Source organism: Arthrobotrys flagrans (genome assembly GCF_004000055.1).
Source record: "Arthrobotrys flagrans strain CBS H-5679 chromosome Unknown unitig_9, whole genome shotgun sequence".
NCBI classification, from domain to species: domain Eukaryota; kingdom Fungi; phylum Ascomycota; class Orbiliomycetes; order Orbiliales; family Orbiliaceae; genus Arthrobotrys; species Arthrobotrys flagrans.
This window is the reverse complement of record NW_027137551.1, coordinates 601044-624332: the sequence shown is the minus strand read 5'-3', so window position 1 is coordinate 624332 and position 23289 is coordinate 601044. Positions and strand designations below refer to the sequence as shown.

Genomic DNA, 23289 nt, shown 5'->3' with positions numbered 1-23289 from the left:
GCATAGTTGCTTTTTTGTAGTTATCATTTTCTCATCGCGGATCTTATTCCGGTTGTCTTCCCTTCCACCATCAAACTAGGAGCCGCCCTTAAGCTCGCGAACGTAAAAAAAAGTTAACTTGACATCTGTCATGGAACGAGGCGGTCAGAGAGTCAGAAACGTTGCTAAGTAATGCAAGTTAACCAGACCCCAGTCAATGTGACAGTCTCACTTGGGGCAAAAAGTTGCTAGCTTTCTATCACGCGAGAGTAATAACGTCCGTAATTTGAGGAATTCTCTTTCTTGATTCGTTAAGTATTATTTGAATATCTCGACACTAGCACCTGCGACCCGCCATTTCGGATCTCTTCCCAAAATCTGTGGAGACTTTGCCAGCGTTGTTGACGAATCACCTCCTGTTCCGAATAGTCGGGTACAACTTTTTTCCAATAGCAGTTTATCATGCAAGCCACTCGCACATACAACCGTGCGTATTCTTCTTCTTGCTTTTGGTTATCGGAATACTACTAACAAGAAGCCAAATATACCTCTACTATAGCTTCTGATACACTAGGCGTTCGAAACCTGTGGGGAAGATCGACTCCTGGTCCCAATAAACTGGCTGCCTTGACTTATCTTCATCGTGCCAATTCCTCGGAATCATCTCTGAAAACGACTTGCAAACTGCGTTGCGAGATGGACATCGGAAAACTCCTTTTGCAGGGAGCATTGCATTGATTCATGCCTTTCAGACCCTCAAAAGTCGTTCAAGTCCTCGATGCGAGATCGAGTCGAGCGGGGTCGCAAATTGTCTGTCCCAAAGGCAGCGGGTTATACCTAAGGAAACTAATATTCAAGCTAAACTTCGAGGCCATAGAGATCTGGTTCCTCTCATGTCCCAAAATTGAACTGATTTGAGACTCCCAAAGAAATACCACATTGCGTTGAGACCTTTAACCCAATCAAGTCCTAAGAGCACACCAACTGCAGCAGGGTTCTCGCCAAACCCCGGGAAACCTTCCCACAGCTGCGCAGAGCCAGGGCCTCGGAATTCCTACCCTCAGATGCCCCGAGCAGCCTGTCGCCCATGGGCGTCATGGGCATCCTGACATTCCATGGCCATTTTTTTGGAAATGCGGATGTTCGTCGAAGTAAAGTTTCTTGAATGCAGACAGCCTATCTTTCCAACCACACACGTTAGCTAGCTACGAAACTCTATGAAATTACTTGAAAAGCGAGGCTGGAATCGCGCACCGTCTGTAAAGCGTCATGTTTGGGGTGGCTCACCGAGCTCGGGCTTCGGGGTTAGGTTGGCGTTGGTCTAGTCAAACTGGATGGCGTCAATCAATCGCAACGGAACGGCCCGATAATTGGCCGATTGGGAATCTCTCTACTGACCAAGACCTCCGCTTTGTGATAACGATTAATGAAAGGGCGCTTTGCGATAACGATTAATGAAAGGGCAACCCGCAAGATTTTCATACTCTGGCGAATGAGGAACGAAGTCATTATATGAGATAGTCGACCTGCTCGAGACAGCCCGGAACTCTTGTACATGCATGTACTTCTCAAGTACAGTTACTTGGATCGACGTACGTTAACATTTGACGAACTATCTCGCCATAATGCCATTGTTGTATACGTGCATTAGCGCAAGACATGGTTTGTTCATTCGATGGCAGTCCTGCGTAATATATCCTGTGGTATGGGTTAATCCTCGTTACGCATGTATCGTCTAATAGATAAGCCGTATATATATTTGCTCCTACGCGATCTCATGTCGATTCAGCACCAGCTGGGGCTAGTTTCGCGTCGCGACTATGATTAGCTTCTGGCTTCGAACGTTTCGTTGTACTGACTATTGGCTGTGTGCAACAACCGACTTTGGTCAACACATTTTGTTGGTATCACAGGGCGATTATTGTCACCGTGGAGTCGCGAACGAAAGACATTTTAAATGGGTTTGAAACTGCTCTAAATTTTGGTTTTGGAAAACATTGATATCTTTAGAACCTTTTCACAGTTTATTGAAGTAGTGGGAAACTTACATGAAAGCTGAGGAACGTGGCCGTCCTTGTTGAATACAACCTAATCGAAGCGACCGTGTCGACGCTGAGGCCGAATCCGTGGATACACGCGGGCGAGTAATGAGAAAAGAAAAGTCTTATGGATGTTTAGAATGACCTCGAAGTTGTCTAGGCTTTTGTGACGACTCTTCCTACACCGATGTAATAGCGTGAAGTGACGGCCCATGAAGTTCGAAGCCAAGTCTTGATTAATTCGGTCAATGGGAGTCCAGGAGGACATAGAAGGTTCGTCGGTGCACGAAATCAGCTCCCATCCGCTGAAGAAAATAAAGAAAATAATTCTAGCGCCTGGTTAGACTGACGCCAAATCATACCGAAAGCTCTTGTGGGAGAATTACGAGGTACGCGTATTGTTTCGGGGGATGTCGACTCTTGCTCGAGGGTTTTCGCAGTTCGTATTTACAGGAAAGCCGAATCAATAGGATCTGATAGAAATATATATTCTTTCCCAGGGCAAAGGCTACGTTCGTGGATGCTACAGAATAAACAAGGGCTTTGAGCTGGTCTGAAATACTTGTGTATCTAGAAAGGTGAAAAAGAGAAGAAATGGGATGACTTTTGACCGGGTCCCAGGAAAGAGACATGGGGGGGAGTATGCTGAGACTCACATATACAAGTACTCAACATATGAGAGGCACTTGGATTTGGAACTAACAGCTGAACGGTTGGGCCCCGCTGGTCTCGCGCTTTAGACGCAGCCCAACGGGGGAATACTTGACAACCAGTTTAGCAGACAGCCACCTGAATTACATATTACTGGCTGGAAGATCAAACGGATTTCTCTCAGGAAAGGGGAAGACGCTTACAAAGATGGCTCTCAGGCCTGTTGAATGCCTTAAATTTGATCTAGTAACTACGTAGTTAAACGAAACGTTTACTGAAGTTTACGATTGCCCCCGACAATATTACTGATAGCACCCGAAGCGGCTTCGTCATTGGGAATTCTTGACAAGCCCAAATCTCCATAAATGCTGTAATGATACTGTTGGCTTAGTAGTGGGTACCTAATTATCCACCACAATAGTCGGATATTGGCCGCATTCGTTTTCGAAACTGCCTAACACTCGATCCGGCGAGTTAGTGCCGATTCTCTAGCAGCTGGTGAAACTTCTAGATGAACACGGTACCCGAAGCTCGGTCTCGAATCTCCAATGGTCGCCTGGCTTGGTCGTCCGTCTTACTATACCCATTCGACTTAGTATGTCTAGTTGAAAGAATACACCACCAGTTGGTGCGTCCGAGGTAATCGCTTTCTAAAACGCTTCCCAACCTTTTAAATTTGGGTATTATATATTGTTTCCATTCTCATAAGTACTTAAAGAAGCATTCGGAAGGAAAATATTCGTTGCTGCACCATCAAAGTTATGAGAAGGCAGATTTAATGGTCGCCCCGCCGTTGGGCAAATGCAAAACCTATACTTTCAGGCAAGAAATAACTAATTTTCCGTCAAAGCTCTCCCACATCCCTCACTAGCACTTTCAAAGAGACAGGGGCCAGATAATGGTACTTACATTCCTGCATAAAAAATTTTTGTTTTTCTGCTGTCCGGCAACCGTAAAAGCGGCGTCATCATCAATCCTTAACACCTAGCCGGAATTGTCTATACATCGTTGGATACTTCTAACACAGCAATATCAAATAACGAGACCCCCCAAAAAACAAACAAATAATTAAGTCCAATTCAAAAGGAAATTAGATTAGCAAACTGCAGCAGTTTGTGCCATACTCAATACCCTTAAAACACGTTTGGGTAATTTTGTTTTGGTGAATGTGACCACAATGCAGGCATCTATCGCTTAGCCCTAGTCTGCAACATATGCAAACATCCTGCCGACATCGACGAAATATGAGGCTCCGTCTATGAGCCCTTGTAAAATCCGCAAGTAGAAGGAAAAAAAAAAAAAAGAAAAGAAATCAAAGCAAAGGCGAATCAGGTAAGTCAGGTTAATGCTATTAAAAAAAACCAATGTGTCGATATGCCCCTGCTATATGTAATGGCCAATACCCAGGCATTCCAGGAGAGTTTTCCCCGCATCAATATAGGCGGCATATGTAACTCTAAAGTTTCGAATCTTATCAACCGATCACATATCGACAATATATCTCGAAAAACGAAAAATTAAAGGGAAAAAATCGCCTATAGTTTCGTCGAAACCTTTCTTTTTCTCTTTAGATCGGTAGCGCTATAGCCTGCTAAAAGAATTTTCTTCTGCTTGTTAACAACGACCAACGTACGTGGGCAACGTTAATGTCCTAAATCGATTATTAATATGCTTTCTTTCCGACCCTTAATTGCTTATCATACTTGTTAAATTGGTGAGGGGGAAAACCAGCAATATATACAACTTATATTCGAATTTGGCGTGGATGTTTGAGTCTTTAGAATCTGGACAGCCTTGCCAGTTGTGTCAGCAGGGGGGGATAATTGCTTAGTCCCCAGCGCTTCTCACACTAGTCAGTCTGCCAGTTGCACCCTTCCGAGACTCTCGTGTATAAGCTGTCTCTCCACGCATAACACTTCATCTATAGTATAGTTTTCCTCCCATTCTAGAGGCTTGAAATCTATGACCTCACACGATTATTTTTTTAATTTTTTAATTTTATTTTCCCTAATATGCCATCGTCTTTCGAATGTTAAACTTGAATGTTATACGCCGATCACGATCTTTCACTACAGCCGCTTACCTAAACCGCCTTCTAAGGAACTTGGTGTCTCTAGATCTTTCGAAATGCTCGTGCCCAGCCTTAATCTCACAGATAGCAATCCTCGAGGCGGTCGAGCGGAAACGTCGTTATTTGGATCTAAAAGCGTTCGGCATCGATATATCCGGAAATAATTCAAAAAGGCTAAGGAGATCAGAAACCCTTTCATACCGGGTCTTGCCTACTCCATATTCAATCTACGACCTCTTTTGTTTCTACTTCTCGCGGCTTACGACGAACGACCGGCCACAGCATGGCAGCGGATCAGCCTTTCGACAATGTCACTTTCGTGATAAATGACACCAGTTTCTAAAACTTGTAACTCGAGTACTCTCAAACTCCAGGCAACTAGACCGAAAACTTCGTTTCAGTCTACCTATCTATCTGTAGAAGCGGCCTCTTTCCTCAAATTCAATCGATTTTCTTTCTTAGACCTTAAACCCGTTTCTTAACTCTCCCCAACTCTGTTATTATAATTATCATTTCACAATCTATCGACTTTTCTTGTAATCCCGAGGTCTCCTAGTTTAAACACAAATCGTTATGATGCAGCCACCCATCCCCAGAACACCACTCTCCTTGGTCGACATAATCTAGATCGGAGTTTCCTCGTCGATGAATCGCAATTTTTACTTAAGAGGACTCAAAGATCTCGCGTTCGAAACAATCAAAGGCAAGAGTCGGCAGTCCCGACTTGTTAAATCTAGTATACTCCCATCGTTGAGGGTTTTTGGCAAGTCATTGATTCTCCTGGTCATGAATACGCGTGCGTCTAGCTTTTGTCTACCACTGACACGAATTCGCGTAAACACTCATTCGAACCTCACTCGGTCTCTAGATAAGCCGTTATTTCGAAATGCCGCGTGTATTTTGACAATAACAACCTCTACAAATACGATTCCGAGTCCCCCATTTACAATCGATAACGTCAATCAAGCCGCTGGTTAGGTTCCGAGGATCGATACACAGAGCCTTTCGTCTCGTCTTAACACTACCACGGATATATCGTACACCGGAATATTATTCTTCAAACAGGATAATTCCTTGGAAGGCAGCGTAGCAGCCACTCCTACGAGACCACAATCTCCTCTACCTCGGAAACCAGCCAATTCGTACTACTACTATCCCTCCCTCGTACCACCTGTGTAACGAAATTAGCGTTAGCCGCCGCTCTATTCTCTTATTTAGTGCCACTAATTTGACTATTCGTACAACTACATTCTAGGGAGTTTTTATTCTTGTTTAATGACGAGCTCCTCAGACCACCCTTTATCCGATATTACGCGCTATATTTCAACATATCTACATGGGCGGTTGTCGCGCTACGGTATAGCGTGATATCTAGTTGGTTAGCGAACAAGGTTATCTATAATACTAATGTATATCTATATTATTGAGCCTAGGCTAGATCGAATCGCGATTATCACGCAACTGGATTGGTCGTACCGAACTCCCATAATAGTCGTCCGCGGCAGCGATTTTACCGTCCTCATTCATATGATATCGCCGGGGTCCCATAGCCATAGTTACACATAGTGGACGCGCGGTAAACGAAAAAATGGTCCAGACACAAGATTGGCGTTGGCTATAGCGCTGGCCGGTCTTCGTATACCACGGTTAGCCTACGTTTAAGGATAATTAGTACGCTCTGCCACACCGCTGCACCAATGTTTGAACCCATAGACGTTACGATTGAGAATAAATTATGATTATATATATCTTTTTGTCGATAAAGGCTGACTGCCGTGATATGAAGTAGAAATATACCGCCATTACACTATAATCTCATCAGGATATGATTAAGACAAAATAAACTCGTTCAAGATCCCAGATCTGTTCTAGAGATCTAGGTCTTTCAAACTGTATATAGCCGTCCGTTTATATATACCATCGAACCCAACGTCCCAGTTCTATATCTTTAGCAATATCCTCTATTTTGAATCCGCTTGTTGAACGGCGACTCTCTCGACTTGCTCCTCCTCATGCTTCTTGCCATCAAAGAAGTGTAGTAGTAGCTTTAAAACAATGCTGCTCACGATACTCATACCGAGGATTCCCATCATGACGATGTTGCTCTTTCTGAATTGTCGGGGGCCAGCGATTGCATCGGATGCCCAGCCGGTGTAGAGGGCGTATGTCTTTGAGGTATATGTTAGTGATCTCCAATTGATTAATCAAAGTAGTGATGAACACAAAGATACTCACTGTGGTAACAGATCCCAAATTTCCCAACCCAGAAACCAAAGCGGTTGCAGCAGCAACTCCAACCTCTCCATGTCTTCGTGCAAAGATTTCACTATCCGCCAATCGTCAGCATACATTTATCCCCCAAAAAATCAAAATACAAGGGGGCTACAACTTCGTCCAAGTCATAACGTTCGGCGTAGTCGGTCCCAATCCGAAGCCCACAACCAACAATCCACCATACCTCGTCCATGGTCTCGTCGCAAAAGTCGTCATCGACAACCCCGCGATCTGTAAAACACACCCAAAAGAAAATATATACGCCCTCTTCTCATTAAACCGATCGGACAACGGCATAGCAATCAAGATAGCGATTAAATCACACACCCAAATCGGTGCGAACAACAAACTAATTTCTACCGGTGTCAATGTAGGATTGGTAGATTTAATAATCAAGGTACCGTAGTTTTGTACGCCGATGCCAACACCAACGACGCCGAAGTACATGAGGGTTAAGGGCCAGAGACGCCAATCGGTCATTACGCTTCCTAGGTCCTTTACCGTCCATGCGGGAGCATGGTAGACCTTCTTCATTTCTTCGTAGTGGATCTTTTGGTCTCGCTCTGTCCTGAAGGCCGGGACTTGGCGGGGGAGGTAGTTATAGTACCAGCGGAGCTTTCGGCTCTCCCCCGGTGGATAAGGGCGGTCGGGAAGCCACCAGAGAAGTAGGATGGCATCGATAACGGTGATGATACCATAAATCATGAACATCCACTCGAATCCGGTGAGTCCTCCATAGCCATTCATCTTTTGGAAACCAGCAGAGACGAGAGAGACAACTGCGGCGGAGACTTGCGCCGCAGTAAAGTAGTAGCCGATTCTCTTTCCTGTGCGGTTTGGCGGGTAGAAGAGAGTTAGGTAGTAGGACATGCCAGGCCACATTCCGGCGATGACGATGCCGAGGAGGACACGGATTAGGCTGATCGTACACTATTAGTAAAAAGATTGGAACTATTCGTTTGGACGATATGTTTGCTTACTAAAAGTTCCAGGCAGCGTTTAATGCAGCGTGACAAGCACCCACGACGCCGACACAGAATACGATACGGCTTAGCCAGACGTGTGGAGAAAGCTTTGACATGATGAGATTTGACGGGAAGTCAAAGATTACGTAGCAAACGTAGAAGAGTGCCAAACCGGTACTGATTTGGTGACCGTTCAGACCGAGTTTTTGACCCAGTGAGTCGTTGGTGGAGAAGTTCATTGTGAGGGCAAGGCCGACATTTGAACGGATGGCAGCGCAGAGGAAGTATAGGATCCATAATGCTAATTATTGTTAGGTACTATTAGTATCTTAATCTAATTCAAATAATATGGCACTAAAGCTTTACCAGGAATTATTCTCCTATCGAGCTTTCTATTTAATTTAATCGTAATCCGTTAGCATCTTATCCCGAAGCAGTTGGAAACAACACGTATCATGCGTTGGAATGTGTAGTATTTCCGAAACGGGAGGGCCGCTTTTCAAAATGGCTCGCTCACCTATAAACCTGGTCGACCTCAGCGGCCGAAGCACTATTAACGCCAATTTCTGCATCGTTGCCAACATCTTTGAAGATTGAGTCGCGAACGTTGACGGGTTCGTCGAACACCTTTGGGTCATCCGCTGAATTCCCCATTTTGCCTTTCTTTGGAGCTTCTAATTGCAATTGAGAGGGAGGAAAGGCATATGCGACAGAAGAGAAGATTCGGATGGAGGAAAGCAGGTCTCAATGGAATTTATAAAAAAATTCTAGCGCACAGAGTCTAAATGGTAGAACATGGGGTAGCAAGTTTTTCAGGTCTCAAAATCCGTGTACCAGGACGGTGGTGAAGGAATTTTTTTTCTTCCCTGGTGAGTCTTGTAGATTCCTGGGTGGTGGGGGCGGCGGCAATGCGGTTCGAAATGGTGGTGTGCGATAACTTTAAAATTTGTGAGTTGATAGGTCGATGCTTGGAGAGAGTAGTACAACATGCTTGACATCTAGTGTGACAGCGACCTCGCTCGCTCGCTCGAGAATATGCAAGTCTGTAAGTCATAAGATGCATGCATGGGATCTCGGTCAGGAGGAGATTGACCTATGACGGAATTTTGTTGAATCAACGATTCATTTGATTGTTTATTGTTTACGTACGTTTCCAACTACCCCATGCTGCAGGTACTAACTCGTACCATTGATTTGGTTGTTTCTTAGCTTCCCTTTAGCTAAGACTGCTCGCTTGGGGGTCGCTGGAGCTCATTCTGGCTTTGATTTTCGTTATCATTGGGCACTGTCCACAAAAATTGACTTCTTCGACACAAACATATCCTGTGGCTGGCCGCGCGGACCGCCATGGTTTTTTTAGCTTCCTTTGATTCATGCATATCAAGATCAATTGAGAGGGCGGGGAAGTGGGTAGCTCGTTTGGACCCTTGGATTCCGGTTTTCCAGTCGCACCCTGCAGACAACTGCAGAAACTATGTTGTCGGTGCATTTTCTTCTCAACATGTTAGAACGGCACATGCCGAGCTCGAATTTAATGCGGTTGATATTTTAACGTTCTTTAAGCTTGTGCAAGTCAAACCAGGGTCGGAAGGTGGCCTGGTTTAGTGGTGGAGTTCCTCAAATCTCGGTCGATTCGGTTAATTCATTAGCGCGGGCATGTGAGGGGTCGAAAACTAGTCTCGCAAGCGGGTGTGAGTTCGAACCGTCCGTTTCGGAATGTCTGTGAACGAGAAATTTAACCGGGCCGATCATTTATTTACCGGCGCACGAAGGCCGAGAATCGGGCTGTGGGAGTTTGAGCAATAGAAGACACGGAATCGGGGTGCCGTGGAAATAGTGAGCTCCGTGCGAACAGCTATAGTTGGCGTGTAGTATATACAGTAGTTATGATGGGACCAATTGGGTAAAATAAATGACAGCAAAGAAGACAGCCAGTAGAACGCCAGTTATATGAATGATGAGGGGTCGGGGCCGTTTGTCGTATGTATGTAGTATAAACATTCGTCATCTTGGGCACCGTCTAGTAGATCTCCTCCTCCTCCTTTGGCTCAACAGTTTCCCGTGCGGCTGTGCTCTCTCGATTCCGACGGCTGCTTCTGCTAGCCAATTCTTGTCTTTCGGTCCGAGTTTCCTCTCCTTGGAAGAGCTCATTCGGTCGGGATTCCTGTTCGTTTTGAAGCTGTCCCGCTCCATTCATATTGGCGCTGAAGCGGCAATGACGGCCCCAACGCCACCAGCAGCAAACTCGGCTTTCGATGTTATCACCACGTCTACAGGATACTTCCACTCCATGGCCTTCCCCCAGACTAAAGCCCCCAATAGATTAGCAATTAGAATCCTAAATCCTTTCTCTATTACCCCCTTTGTGTAGTTGATTTGACTAAGAGGAGCTGGAGGAAATCCTTACCCCAAAACGCACAACGTCTTCCCAACCATTTCCCAGCAAAGGGCACAACAACCATAGTTAACAGCATCTCCAGCTGCTTAATCGACTCTTGCCACTCGAGTTCTGCATCTGACTCATCTCGTTCCGTGCTTTCTGATGCTAAAGACGCGACGTCGTGATCCGGATCGGTAGAGGCACCAAGGTAGGAGCTTGTTTGGCTTTGGGAAAGGTCGGCTGACATGCTGGTCAACTAGTGACAACGGAGGATTAGGAAGCGGCGGTAGTGCTTGTTTCGGAGATAATCAAGTAGGAGCGTAGAATAACTAGCTGGATCGCATGTTCGTGTCTTATTGATTCGTGCTCTAAAGTTGAGGCTCTTCGTGAAGGTCGGTATATGACCGTATTATACTTCGTAGACAATGCTGCGTGCTCATTGCCACTTAAGCTGCCCTGTCGGGTCTTGGCACGCTCACGTTCCGCCAAACCTAAAAAAATTTCGCAAACAGAAAAAAAAATATCTTCAAGAAAATCACCACCACCCCATCATCGTCACCAAAATAGCCACCGACAATGGCAAAGAAATCTAAGCGCTCCCGTAGCGCGATTTCGAAGCCCTCGGGTCCCCGACCGGTTGATCCTTCTGATGCAAAATTAGGGAAAAAACTAACCACCTACGAGGACGTCGCCGACTCTGAGGATGAGTTCTACCTAAATCAAGATAGAATCGCATTTGATGAAGATCCGGCGGCGAAACGGAGGAGGTTGAATCGCGATCCTGCTTTTGGAAGCGACGAAGAGGAAATAGATATTGAGGGCTTACCGTCTGAGGAAGACTCGGACGATGATGAAGAGGAGGAAGAGGAAGCAGTCGGCAGAGCCGATGGCGCCGGTTTATCAGATGATGATGCCGAAGATAGTGAAGAGGAGGAGGAACAGGATGAATACGCTGACTGGGGCCAATCCAAGAAAAGCTACTATGGTGCCAATGACTTCGAAAACGACGAAGATGCCGAAATGGAAGAGGCCGAAGCACGACGGATCCAGCAGAAGCAACTACAGTCTATGTCCGCTAAGGACTTCGGAGTCGACGAGGACGAGTGGAACGGAACTAGCGCTACTGCTGCGACAGATGGGAAACCGAAGGAAAAGCGAAGTATACTAGCTCTAGACGACCTCGACCTGGACAACATCGGCAAGGCAAAAAAGATCACAATCCCATCTTCAGAAAAAGATAAACTCGAACTACTAAACCTATTACACCCAGAATTCGAACCGCTACGACAGGAATACACACGCCTAGCCCCCACATACGAAAATGTTATGGCAAAAGGCAAAGAGAAGACAAATAGAGCGTCGCTAGCGAGGAGGAAGTGGATTGTCCTGTCGGCGTATCTAGGAGTGCTGAGTATGTACTTCGCATTTCTAAATCAACCAAGAGAGAAGGGGACAGTAGTGGAATTAAGGGATCATGAAATTATGGAGACGATTTTGAAATGGAGATTAGAATGGTTGAAGATCGAAGGCGAAGAGGAGGGTCAAACACCGGAACCTGAGGCCGTAGAGAGATCTATGGGAGATATGAGCATAAATGACGACGAGGAAGAGGATGTAGATGATGACATGAGCGTAAACGACGAAGAGGAAGAAGAGCCTATTGTCAAAGCGCCTACCAAGGCGAAAGCGAAGAAAGAAGTCAACGGTACAAGAGAAAAGTCGAAAAAGACGAAGTCGTCCCCATCGATATCCTCGAAAGAAGCCAAACGCCTTGCCAAATCAGACGCCAGCCTAGCCGACCTCGATTCCCTCCTCCCCTCAGCCGCCACCACCCGCCAAAAGCCCAAGAATCCCAAAGCCGCTGTCCAATTCCGTACCTCCGACGACTTTGGAGACCAGGATGTCCTATACTCCTCTGATGCTGAAGAAAAGGCTAAGCGCAAGAAGTCACTACGTTTCTACACCGCCCAAATCCACCAAAAATCCAACAAGCGTGCACTTGCTGGCCGCGATGCTGGTGGAGATGCCGATTTGCCACGAAAGGAAAGAAACAAAGACCGCCAAGAGCGACTCAATGCAGATGCGAAGAAGCGTGGGTTGAGCGGTGACCTTGGAGCCGACTTGGGCGGAGATAGCGACTATGACGATAACGATCTTACCAGTGCACGGGCTTTGAAGTCACAGATTGAGGACGATGGGCTCGCTGGGGATGAAGATGCATTAAATTACTATAACTCTGTCGCATCGAAGTCGCTTATGGACAAGATGAAGAAGAAGTTACAGAGAGAGGCGGCACAGATGAAGGAACGGGTTGTGGAGACTGAGACCATCGATCCGGCCACTGGGAAGCGCGCCATTGGATACACAATCGAGAAGAACAAGGGTCTGACGCCGCATAGGAAGAAGGATGTGAGGAATCCTAGAGTCAAGAAGAGGAAGAAGTTTGAGGCGGCGAAGAAGAAGTTGGGTAGTAAGAAGGCGGTTTATAAGGCACCCACAGGAGCGTACAGTGGTGAAGCGACCGGTATCAGGACGAAGCTTATCAAGTCCGTCAAGTTTTCTTGATATATGCCTTGAGGTCATTTTCTGGACGAGGATAAGGATGCCATGCATGTGTCTGTATATATTAATGCTAGGATGTTGTATAATACCTGGGACTAGTAGCTACTACAGGATATGAAGCGCTTATTGTATGATAGAGCAGAGCAGACTAATTAGTCACGATTGGACTGCTAAATTCCTTGACCATGATTCCGTTCGCTGTGAATAAAACACGTTCCATTCCAACTGCAATCGTAGGTTGATCGCAGTTCTCGTTAGTTGTCTCCGCCAGGCCCTCTTCGCCTAACTCTCCCATAAATAGCTGCATCCACCCTGGCCAACAATCACCAAGCTTTACCCCTTTCAACCACCTTACCCCCGCGTCCACGATGGCTACAACCATCACCGCTACGACTAATCGTCAGTCTCAAACAGACGACCAAATCCTCCCTTCGTCGGTTCCGCTTCGAACCTCACGACCTGTCCAGACCTGTGTTCCATCAGATGCAACCTTCTCGAACTCGTCGCCAAAACTGACATCATGGTTTCAACAACGAGCATTAACATCAACACACAAGCGAATCGCTCACGCGTTCTACACTACTTTATCATCACATTCTCAGGACATCCATTCGTCGAAACATAAATTCATGTCGAAATTAGAACGTTTACGACTCTCACGGCTCGATAATCCCTCTTCAGCTACACACCCGATTGAAGACTTACTCAGTGCATCCTATATCGAGGATTATGTCGTCGGCACGGGTGAGGCTTTAACGAATTTCCAATGCACAAAGATGCTAGAAGCCGAAAATGAAATCATCATCGTCACTGGATTCCTAAATCCTACGTGTGCATCTATCAAGAACCTAAACCGAACGATTGAAATCTTGGCGACACGACAAGTATTAAAGAATATTAGGAGAGGGACAGATAGTGCGTTGAAAGTACACATCTGTTTCTCGTCCAGCGGGATTTTGCAAAAGGTGTTGCATACGAAGAACCCCAAGGGAAGAGTCTGGAAAAAACGAGAGTGGAAGAAGCTCGGGCTTGGGGATCCGAGTTATTTGAAAGGAAAGATCGACTTGACGGTCAAAAGCATCTTTGTACGGCCTGTCGGATTACTGCATGGAAAATACATGATCGTTGATCGCAGGATCCTTGTGGTTCCTAGCTGTAACTTGAGTTGGGAAGAATGGTTGGAAGGCGCAACAACCTACCTGAGGTATTACGACGATAGCCCCGATTGTGTGGTTAGAAAGTTTGTGGAGTATTGGGAGAGTGTCTGGAGACACGGAGAGGAACCTGGACCTGACAGATTCGAACCAGTAGTGGAGACGTTTACAGCAGTTAGACTTAACGAGGGTGGTGGATCAATCGTGCTAGATAGGCCGAGGGGCTTGGCTATAGAGAGATCTGGCTGGGAGGGGTTCGTTCCTACAGTCTTTCTACCCCACCCGGAGAGCGGGAGCTTCCCCCCAGTTTGGCCATTTGGAGAAATCGAGGCTATATGGAAGATTCTGAGAAGTTTGGCGGGTTTGGTGTTTGAGAACGGCGTCAGGGATGAGGAATACCTTGGGAACCCACAAAATGCGTTCTGGATGGCGGCTATTGAGGGAGCGGAGAAGTCAATCTACGTGCATACGCCAAATATTACGGCAAAACCATTGATCGATGCTCTGATGAAAGCTGTCAAGAGAGGTGTTGTGGTGGAGATTGTGACATCGATGGGGATGATGAAATGGGAACAGCTAGTTACTGCAGGAACTACGACTGACAAATGCTTGACCAAGATGGTGGTCGAACTACAGAACTGGAAGCAAACTTTGGATGAAGAAGAAGCCGCCACGACAGGAGGGTTGTGGATTTATCGATATGATGCAAAAAGAAGACCTCCATTACTGCCTTTCGTCAAACGACCTGAGGATAACTTCAAGTTGACATGGTACGATAAGAGTCACGTCAAATGCTTGATTGTGGACGAGGAAGTTATGGTACTGGGATCTGGGAACTTTGACCGGGCCAGCTGGGCTACTAGTCAAGAGGTTAACGTGGGATTGTTCTTAGATAGTATGCGGACTGGAAGAGTTAGGCAGGGGTTGGTGGACGCACTGGCTGGAAGACTGGAAGTTTTCAGAGGAAGTGGATGGGTTACAGGAGGCCTTGGAGACGATGAATACGATTATGGCGTGGATGGGGTCCCGAGGACGAAGAGACCTGCTTATGGAGTATAGGCCATCGTCCACCTGAATATTTTCCTATTACAATCCCTCTCTCCTTTCCTTCTTCCTTCTTTTTACAGCGAGCAGGTCTGGCTGGCGTTTTCTATGCATTGTCCTTTCGCCATCGCGATCCTAATCATCTACTGTCCTGAGCTGTTAGCAAGCATTGCTCTCATGTTACTTCCTTGCCACAATAATGTTCAATCCCCACACATTTTTTCTTCAGTCGGGTATTTTTCCTGTCTGTTCACCCGAACCCTCCGCCAGAACGCTGCCGAAGGCCATTAGCGCACCAAGACAATACAGAGTCCAACGTACATGTGTCCAAATATCTAGCAAAAGTTAGTTGGAAATAGACCCTGTCTCGAGAATTATTTAAACACGGTCTTTCCATCCAGCGCTGGCCAGCCAATCTTCGTTAACTTCTGTTAGGCCCTTAATACTTCGTAGCTCAACCATGAATCTGGGCAGTGATAAAAACTGGTCATATCTGGAGGGCCTACCAGTGGAACTAATCAATCTCATCGTTCGCTACCTCTCAGCTAGGGACCATGGTACCAAAAGAGTATCTCATGGTGTTCCAAAACATGCTATAGCATCATCCTACCTCTGCGCAAGCGGGTTATTATTCATACACAAGATGCAATCGAACTTTTTGGGCGTGATGGCGCCTGTTCAGAGACAATTATTCGCTTGATTTTCAAATTTCCAAGCATGCGCACCACCCAGATGCATATCTATGACTAACATCTAGAGATGTATTATGGATCGCTTCAGTTCGAAAAGCTTTGGGATTGGCACAGCACCACGCGGATGCGTAATTGGGGCTCTTCTAGAATCAGCAATACCAACGTCAGCCAGCTTCAAAATTTTATACTGTCACTGCAGCATTTTCCAACATCACAGATCTATACGTCAATTACAAAGTTCCCGCAAAACCTGAGAGTAGTGTGTTTTTGATGATATCTGCAGCTATTGCAGAACAACCGTTTTATAAGCGGCTGAAGAGGTTGGAGTTTATAGCTTGTACTAATAAAAGGCGCAAGTCTATTGAAGGTTTTCTGGACGGTAGGATTGTTAGAGACGAGGAGGATATCAGGGTACTATCAAAAAGCTAACGAAACCAATGCCTTCATTGGAGATTGCAAGGATTTCAGTCAATGGCCTTGCCCTTCCCTGGGACGACAAAAATTCGAATCCTATTCAAAATACTGGATATTATTACTATCTACTCCTCATGCGCCGAAGCTGAAAGAATTAACTTTAGAGACGGACCAACCAAGTTTTATTACACGCGTGATACTTCAGAGGAAGGAACTGATCAAATCGCATTCCCGGTCTTTAAAAACTTACGCAGTCTAACAATTGCCAAAAACGACCATTTCTCCAGGACCGAGAAAACCACGAAAAAAACAGTATTTATGTTCTCCAACTTGGAAGTACTACACATCACATCCTTCGACCGGGACTATCGACCCACCGCAAAATCAAGTGACTACGACGCAATCTGTCAACTTGAGAATCTGAAAAGCTTAGAATTACCATGGCCAGGAAGATACCGTGGGTTCTTATCACCGGATGAACTTAAAGATTTTGTGCATGATTGGTCGAGATCTGGGGGGATAAATTGGAGCAAGTAGTGTTTACGGGGAATAGATACTCTAAAGCTCAAACAAGATTGAATTGATATACAAATTGTGTTTTCGGTGAAGAGAGTCGAGAAGGAACCTGTGTGGGAGTTGGAGAGTGATTTACTCGATGATAGATGGGATGATGATAATTCGAGCGTGGAATATATTGGGCGAAGTGTGGGGATATAATTTTTGGTTAAGATCTCATGCCAGGTATCTAAGAGGTAGTCTCGAGGCCATGACCACTTCGTAGAGTCCGTGTACGAGGCCAAGCTATGGTATATATTTTTCTTTCAATTCCTTTCTTGTTTATGGTTTAGATAGTATCATATTCCTTAATTGGATTGGCTTCGAGTGAGCAGAAGCCAAGAAATATTAAATCATGCTGTTGTGCTAGCTGTAGCGCAGCGAGTGTATCTAAAGTGCTTTGACCAGCCACAACTTGAGGGCGGAGTTTTTTGCTCAGGTGATTAGATTGATTTTGTTAAAGCACAACGGTTCATACATCTCCCCAGATTCCAGTCACAATTTGTCTCCTTCGAAATCTTCAACCTCAGTTAACTTCCGCCCAGAAATCTTAGACCACATCTCGCAAGCTCGTCTTGCGCATCTGCCTGTTACACAAGTATCAGCTCCCCCGCTAGCAATACATAAAGGTTGTACCAGCAAGCCCGTCTGCAGGTTAACGATTATTGGACACTATATCCCGTCTTATGCGGAATTATATTATAGATGAAGCTCCTCACATTTCCATGTCATTGCTATCCCAGCAGAATCACGCTGCCTTGCACCAAATATCAAAGCAGACTATGTGCATGCACTCACGGTGGCAATAATATCATTTAGAAAAACGAAAAGAAATGAGCCCTACTACATTTATATGATAAAACCTATGCACAATTAAGAAGCAATAAATTTGGGTTTGCTCTGGATTGATATAGAGAGCATAACCGCCCGCAAACTGGACGGTGACAGTAGTCGACCTTAGGGATAGGAGAATCACGGCCACGAGATACATATTCTTAAGAGTAGAAACGCCAGGTTATCCAATAATTTTATCTAATAATTAGTTCGAATTGAAGAAAAGAGAAATTTAAAAAATGTTATATTTTTATTTTAGCTTTAAGAAGACTTCTTTTTTTTGTTATTAATTTTCTAGCTATAGATTCTGCAACTAACCAGCGTATGATCATCGTCATGAGAAGGCTGCCGCGTTTTGCGGACCTTCGCACGCCTCGTCACCATAAGACAGGAAAGGATGCAATGTGAAAGTAGTAACAAATATCGATCGGACTCCCTTATTCTGTTAGGGCACCCCGTTTTGCATACGAATGCAGAGGAGGCTCCATCGATTGGTCTATCGAAGTTGAGAACAGCCTCAAATGCTTGGCTTGTGTCTAAACATGGCAGCTACAGAGCACAAAGAGCGAATTGAAGACCCTCAGAGGGATTCAGAAGTTCAAATTCTCGAGGTAAAGCCGACCGCGATGGTTCAACTCAAGTATACCCTGCTCGAGGAGCTCGATCTCGGCCGACTTCCGTCCGCGTCTAGTTAGTTTTACTTACCAAAAATCGATACCCTTGCTTAACCGCCTCCCACGTCTCTCTATGATCTCGATCTGTAAATGCCAAAAAAACAGCTCTCTCTCTGCGCTTGTTCCGTCTGAACCCTTTGCAGGCAAACTTCCTACTAGAACCAACTCTTCTACATGGCTGTCGCAGAGGCTTGTACCTAAAACAAAGAGGTCATCATGATTACAGGAGTGTGTTGCGAAATATAGCATACCTCTCAGTTATTTCTTCATCACACAGCATCCAAATTAGACAGTCTAAATACATTAATCCCGCCAAGGTGTTCGTTAAGGAAAATGCAGCACCCGTTCTTTTAACCTCACCGGCATGCGCTAACCCATCCACCAGTAGACATTTATATCCCAAAGTTGCTGACCTCGCCGCTGTCGTATGGGTTGTCAATGGTTTCGTATTTTATTGACACAGTACTTCTCGTCTCGGCAACACACCAGACGCTGTCATGGGAAGGCCCAACACGGCAAGATAAAGCAATGCGATTCACCCATCAAGCAATAGGTGCGATATTTCTACGTCCTGCATCCAAACTAAACCATTAGGGGAGCAATATTACAGCATATTATAGAGTGCACAGTACAGCACTTATCCATTTCATCCACCTGCTGTTGCATGGCACGGCCGGCTTGGTATAATTCATAATATTTTCTTCTACCCCTCCAATCATTCGAACTCGCACTTCCTCCGCCAACCCCACCAGTTTGCGGCAGGCATGGCATGATACAGCAGAGCGCAATCAGGCACTTGTCGCGACCTTGGTTATATATTCTCGTAGCAACTTAGCTCGATGGGTCGATATTCAAACACCAATATTCTTACGTGTCCTTAGCTTGTTTATAATTAGAATTATTTGCATTTATATCTCTACGTATGTCACGGCATATTCCGTGCACTGTGTCATGCGGGTGCAGGAATATAATAACAATTTCTGTTTTTCAAACTAATGATAGGGTTTTTGAATGACAAATTCCAGGCTTGAGATACGCCGTGTATGCAGCTGGTGGGGCTGAAGCCAGCTTGGGATGCCCCTCCAAGGCAATCCTTCAGTTGCAACTATTTGGATCCTGCTGGCTGTATCCAAACTGAGCTAATTGCTTTCAGAGTTATTTATACTACGCTGCACAGCCAGTCTTCCCGCAACACGGCACTAACAGTTCGGCACATCCTGGGTTGACGAGTTTCCCACTGGCATCATATCCTATCAGGATTAATGCTACTGCAACTTTCTTGCCCAAAACACTTGTCTCTTTATATCTGTATTCTCGGCGCTGCAGTGTTTGTGCTCTCTCAACTCGCTAGGCCGTATATTAGGCCGTGGATAAAGATGATCCGAGACTATATTCTGAATTTCTTCAGCCAAATCCACGAAACCCTTAGCCGTAAGAAGTACAGAATTTTGCAATCACTCATCCTCCTACTTCGCTTCGGCCAGGTAGCAGCTGTGGGTATCATTTGCTTGATATACTTCTACTTTGTGTACGTTACTAAAACACACTACTGCGCATACTACCCTCACGACTATAGCTGCCGGTATCCCGAAGATAAGGCCCGGGTTCCAGTTTCCTATCCTTTGATCCTGACTGCGGTGAGTATTCCCTGAACACTCACCAGAACTGAGCGCTAATATGCCAAAATAGGCGTTGGCATCTGGTATCCAACTTATTCTATTCGCTTTTCTTCGACTTGATAAGTCGACCATTTCCATATCTGAACCCTCTCAGCCAGCGTTCCCAAAGCCCAATGGGCACTACTATGGCGCTTTTGTGTCAAGGAGCGACATCTTGATACTGATATTATACACTGTCGCATTCGTTTTTCTCTCAGACTATGTTGTCCCAACACGCATTCTGCTTGGGGCGCGGCCGGGTACTGGTTGTTGGTTATACAACCGATATGATCGTTATGCGTCAGTTGTGTTTCAAGAATGCGTCCTCGGACAGCATGGGTATTGGTGGTCGATGGGTGCGATGTAAGTTGGAATCCTTCGAAGCTGTTTCATGCCTAATTCTAGCCTTACTAACTTAAATCTTCGCTAAGGCTATCATATCTCATCACTTCAATTATGTACGGTATAGTTTGGGTTGAATCTTCCACAGTCCGACGGCTTGGTAGGGGAATTGGGGAAGAAACTTAAGGCTTGTTAAAAAGTCACGCTCTATTTTTTATTTATTTAATTACAATTGGCGTATGTGGCTCAGTAGCATTGGTGGCGCTACCCGAGGGCAGAGAGAACACTCGGTAGGCAAGGGATGGAGCGGTTTAAGACCTATGTAAGTCCACTCCGGCGGACTGAAATATTTAATAAACCACTTCGTGCGGACTAAAGTTATAGGGTAAGTTCGAACCGCTCCATTTAATGGAGGAGCATTGCGAATGATCATTGGGCTTTGTATGGCTGGAAGAAAAACCACACGAACAACACAAAGACACAGGCCCAGAATAGAGCACTGCCTCGTTTCAGCAGCAACAACTTTTACACACATATCATTTCTGTTATATTATTTGTGCGGTACCGAGTTCTGTATAGGATATTTGACCACACAGGCTACGCAAATGCAAAGAAACAGGTACTGTCTAGTTCAGATCCCTACGTCCGAATGTCTAGTTTACAGCTCTTCTGTCTAGTTCACTTGTCTTATTTCCTTTGTCATTATCTATTTAACGACATATCTTCGCTGTTATGTATTTAAGAATCAAGGAAAAATTTTAGTATCAATCTGTATTCACACTAGCACTCTTCTTGTCTTGTGACATTTGTATATTACCTTGGTATCTCGAACTTGTCTATATAATATTTCTACCCTACAGAATAAAAAAACAAGAAGAACCAAGCAACCAAGTTTTTCTCGACAATTTCTAACCGAACCCGACCTAAATTCGCATTATCAAAACTCAGAAATAAATACTCCACTAACATTATGCACCCTCTTTGACCGCCTGCCCTCCTACTTCTCCCCGAAAACTTAGAATTCCTTTCGCTGCCCTCCTATCTAATTTCTGCGAAATATGGCACCCTCTCATTGGCCCTAAGGCGGATCAGGAGCATCATTTTGATGCCTGTGACTAGGGTCACCCCTTTCACAAGTATGAATATAATGATCTGTCGAATAAGAGTTTCTGTTATGATCCTCTACCGCAAGGCCGGCTCAGGATCTACACGAGCTGCCCCAGGCCAACGCTATTACTCAATCTAAAACCGAGCATACGCAGCTATCTCAACTATTCTTTCTTATATATTCCACACACATGATATTTTTATCCCACCCAAGACACGGCAAAACGTCCACCGAGAATAACACCGCATGAATGCACAGCCATGCTATCCTCTATCACAGGAGTGAGAGTTGCATGAGAATTCACACTGTTAGATGAACGTATTATTGAACTCCCCACGCCGCAGGGAGTCATGAGCTGACGTAGTATTCGATATCACAAATGCAGCAGTTGCGTCTATGGAATGCGCAGTGACGCACATATATTGAACAAAATCCACAAATGTATGTATCTATGGTACTATATTCAAATCGGTCTCTTTAGTAATTCAAGTACTTTATGGCCTCTAATGTTTAGTGGAATAGCAGAGCGATTTCTCAAGTTTGGGGGATGAAGGTGGGATTCTCCTTCCGTTTCCCCCCCCCCCCCCCCAATATGGCTTCTGAATCGAGTCATTGATGTTATGGATGGGTGGGTGTAGCCGTTACGAATAATAGGACCACGAGCTCTGTCACGCAAATCTGTAACATTGTGAACCCTCCCGCCATCATGTCCTGCCTCGATTGAAAGAAGGCTGAAACACTGGCTGGCCCATAAACTGGGTTCACACACTGTTTACCTAACTGGTTCATTGACTACTTGGCCCACTCGCTGCCTGGTTCACCAACTAGCCAGCCAACTATCTTACTGCCTAGCTAGCTCACTCACAGCCTGGATGGCTGGCCTGCGTTTTTGTCTTACGAGACAGTAGATGTCTATAAATTTAGTAAAGAGCTATAGTACAATTGACTGTTTTATTTATTTATTTATTTATTTATTTATTTATTAAAGTCAAAGTGACCAAAATCCTTTGTTACCATTAAAGACTAGTAGTTCACAGGTTAGTACTATCGAGACTGGTTTATAGTAGTGGTCTATAGTATATAAGTAGTAAACAACCCGTGAACTACCAGCCTGTGAACCAGCCTGTGAAGTGGCCTGCGAACCAGTAGGTTTGCTAGTGGCCCTGGAAACCCTCATCACGTTAGGCTCGGGTCACGTCAGTCGGGTGTTATATATGCGTCTTCTAGGACAGGGACGGAAAGGAAGTAAATTAATTAACGTAACTGGAGAACTATATAGACGACGGCGGACAAGTTCGCTTCGGAGGGCTGGGCTAGATATATATAGCTGTAGCTGTAGTGTATATGCCCTTACACCTGACCCAACGGTTTCCGGTAGACCCTTTCACAAGGCCTTCGAAACTCATCCACGGCGGGAATTATATTTATAAAAGCCAAGGCATACCTTCTTGACCTCTAGGTATGACGTTCCACTAGCTATGCGGAGTCTCAGACGATAATAGAATATATCCTCCTTAGTCACTAACACCAGGAAATTTCGCCAAATATATAATATCACCAGCACTACAAAAGGGCATTTATGTGCTCCTAGCCGCTGGAAGCTAGTACCTTGCGGATCGTTTAATTTACTGTGGCCAGGGGTCCCGCGGCGTTGGAATTGTTGTGTTTTGGAAGCCCAAGTTTTCGAATTTGGCAACCCCGTTTCGTTTGTAACGGTACATCAGCAGCAATACAAATTTCAACGACAACGATGTTTAGATACATATTGAACGAGGCTTTGAGAATTCAAAAATTTAAAAGCGGGGTACAAGTACAATATCTTTTGTTAATACACTTATGGTGAAGCCTTTTCTCCGTTTTATCTCGTGGCACCAGTCTCAACAAGATCTACGC

The 23289-nt window shown here is 45.2% G+C and overlaps 6 protein-coding genes across 7 annotated transcripts; 4 read left to right on the top strand and 2 right to left on the bottom strand.

Annotated features, from left to right (window-relative positions):
• Positions 1 to 5385: 5385 nt before the first annotated feature.
• DFL_005554 (uncharacterized protein) lies at positions 5386 to 6306 on the top strand (the record flags this gene model as incomplete). The annotated part of the gene is made up of 5 exons (XM_067634829.1): positions 5386 to 5536; positions 5609 to 5697; positions 5826 to 5929; positions 5996 to 6097; positions 6174 to 6306. 5 exons carry the CDS (start codon positions 5386 to 5388, stop codon positions 6304 to 6306), a joined length of 579 nt encoding a protein of 192 aa, XP_067489320.1.
• Positions 6307 to 6701: 395 nt separating this feature from the next.
• DFL_005553 (uncharacterized protein) lies at positions 6702 to 8633 on the bottom strand (the record flags this gene model as incomplete). The annotated part of the gene is made up of 6 exons (XM_067634828.1): positions 6702 to 6908; positions 6976 to 7066; positions 7130 to 7933; positions 7995 to 8280; positions 8346 to 8371; positions 8497 to 8633. The coding sequence occupies 6 exons, from the start codon at positions 8631 to 8633 to the stop codon at positions 6702 to 6704; spliced, it is 1551 nt and encodes a 516-aa protein (XP_067489319.1).
• Positions 8634 to 10172: 1539 nt separating this feature from the next.
• DFL_005552 (uncharacterized protein) lies at positions 10173 to 10606 on the bottom strand (the record flags this gene model as incomplete). Its single annotated transcript, XM_067634827.1, has 2 exons — positions 10173 to 10285; positions 10399 to 10606. The coding sequence occupies 2 exons, from the start codon at positions 10604 to 10606 to the stop codon at positions 10173 to 10175; spliced, it is 321 nt and encodes a 106-aa protein (XP_067489318.1).
• A 329-nt stretch (positions 10607 to 10935) lies between these two features.
• DFL_005551 (uncharacterized protein) lies at positions 10936 to 12924 on the top strand (the record flags this gene model as incomplete). Of its 2 annotated transcripts, XM_067634826.1 has the most annotated exons (2): positions 10936 to 11344; positions 11410 to 11438. In XM_067634826.1, the coding sequence occupies 2 exons, from the start codon at positions 10936 to 10938 to the stop codon at positions 11436 to 11438; spliced, it is 438 nt and encodes a 145-aa protein (XP_067489317.1). The 2 variants fall into 2 exon arrangements, with proteins under 2 accessions (XP_067489317.1, XP_067489316.1); XM_067634825.1 differs by having other exon boundaries at positions 10936 to 12924.
• A 365-nt stretch (positions 12925 to 13289) lies between these two features.
• On the top strand, positions 13290 to 15134 carry DFL_005550 (uncharacterized protein; the record flags this gene model as incomplete). The annotated part of the gene is made up of 1 exon (XM_067634824.1): positions 13290 to 15134. The coding sequence occupies one exon, from the start codon at positions 13290 to 13292 to the stop codon at positions 15132 to 15134; it is 1845 nt and encodes a 614-aa protein (XP_067489315.1).
• Positions 15135 to 19664: 4530 nt separating this feature from the next.
• DFL_005549 (uncharacterized protein) lies at positions 19665 to 20697 on the top strand (the record flags this gene model as incomplete). The annotated part of the gene is made up of 5 exons (XM_067634822.1): positions 19665 to 19925; positions 19978 to 20309; positions 20378 to 20404; positions 20539 to 20610; positions 20679 to 20697. The coding sequence occupies 5 exons, from the start codon at positions 19665 to 19667 to the stop codon at positions 20695 to 20697; spliced, it is 711 nt and encodes a 236-aa protein (XP_067489314.1).
• Positions 20698 to 23289: the final 2592 nt, after the last annotated feature.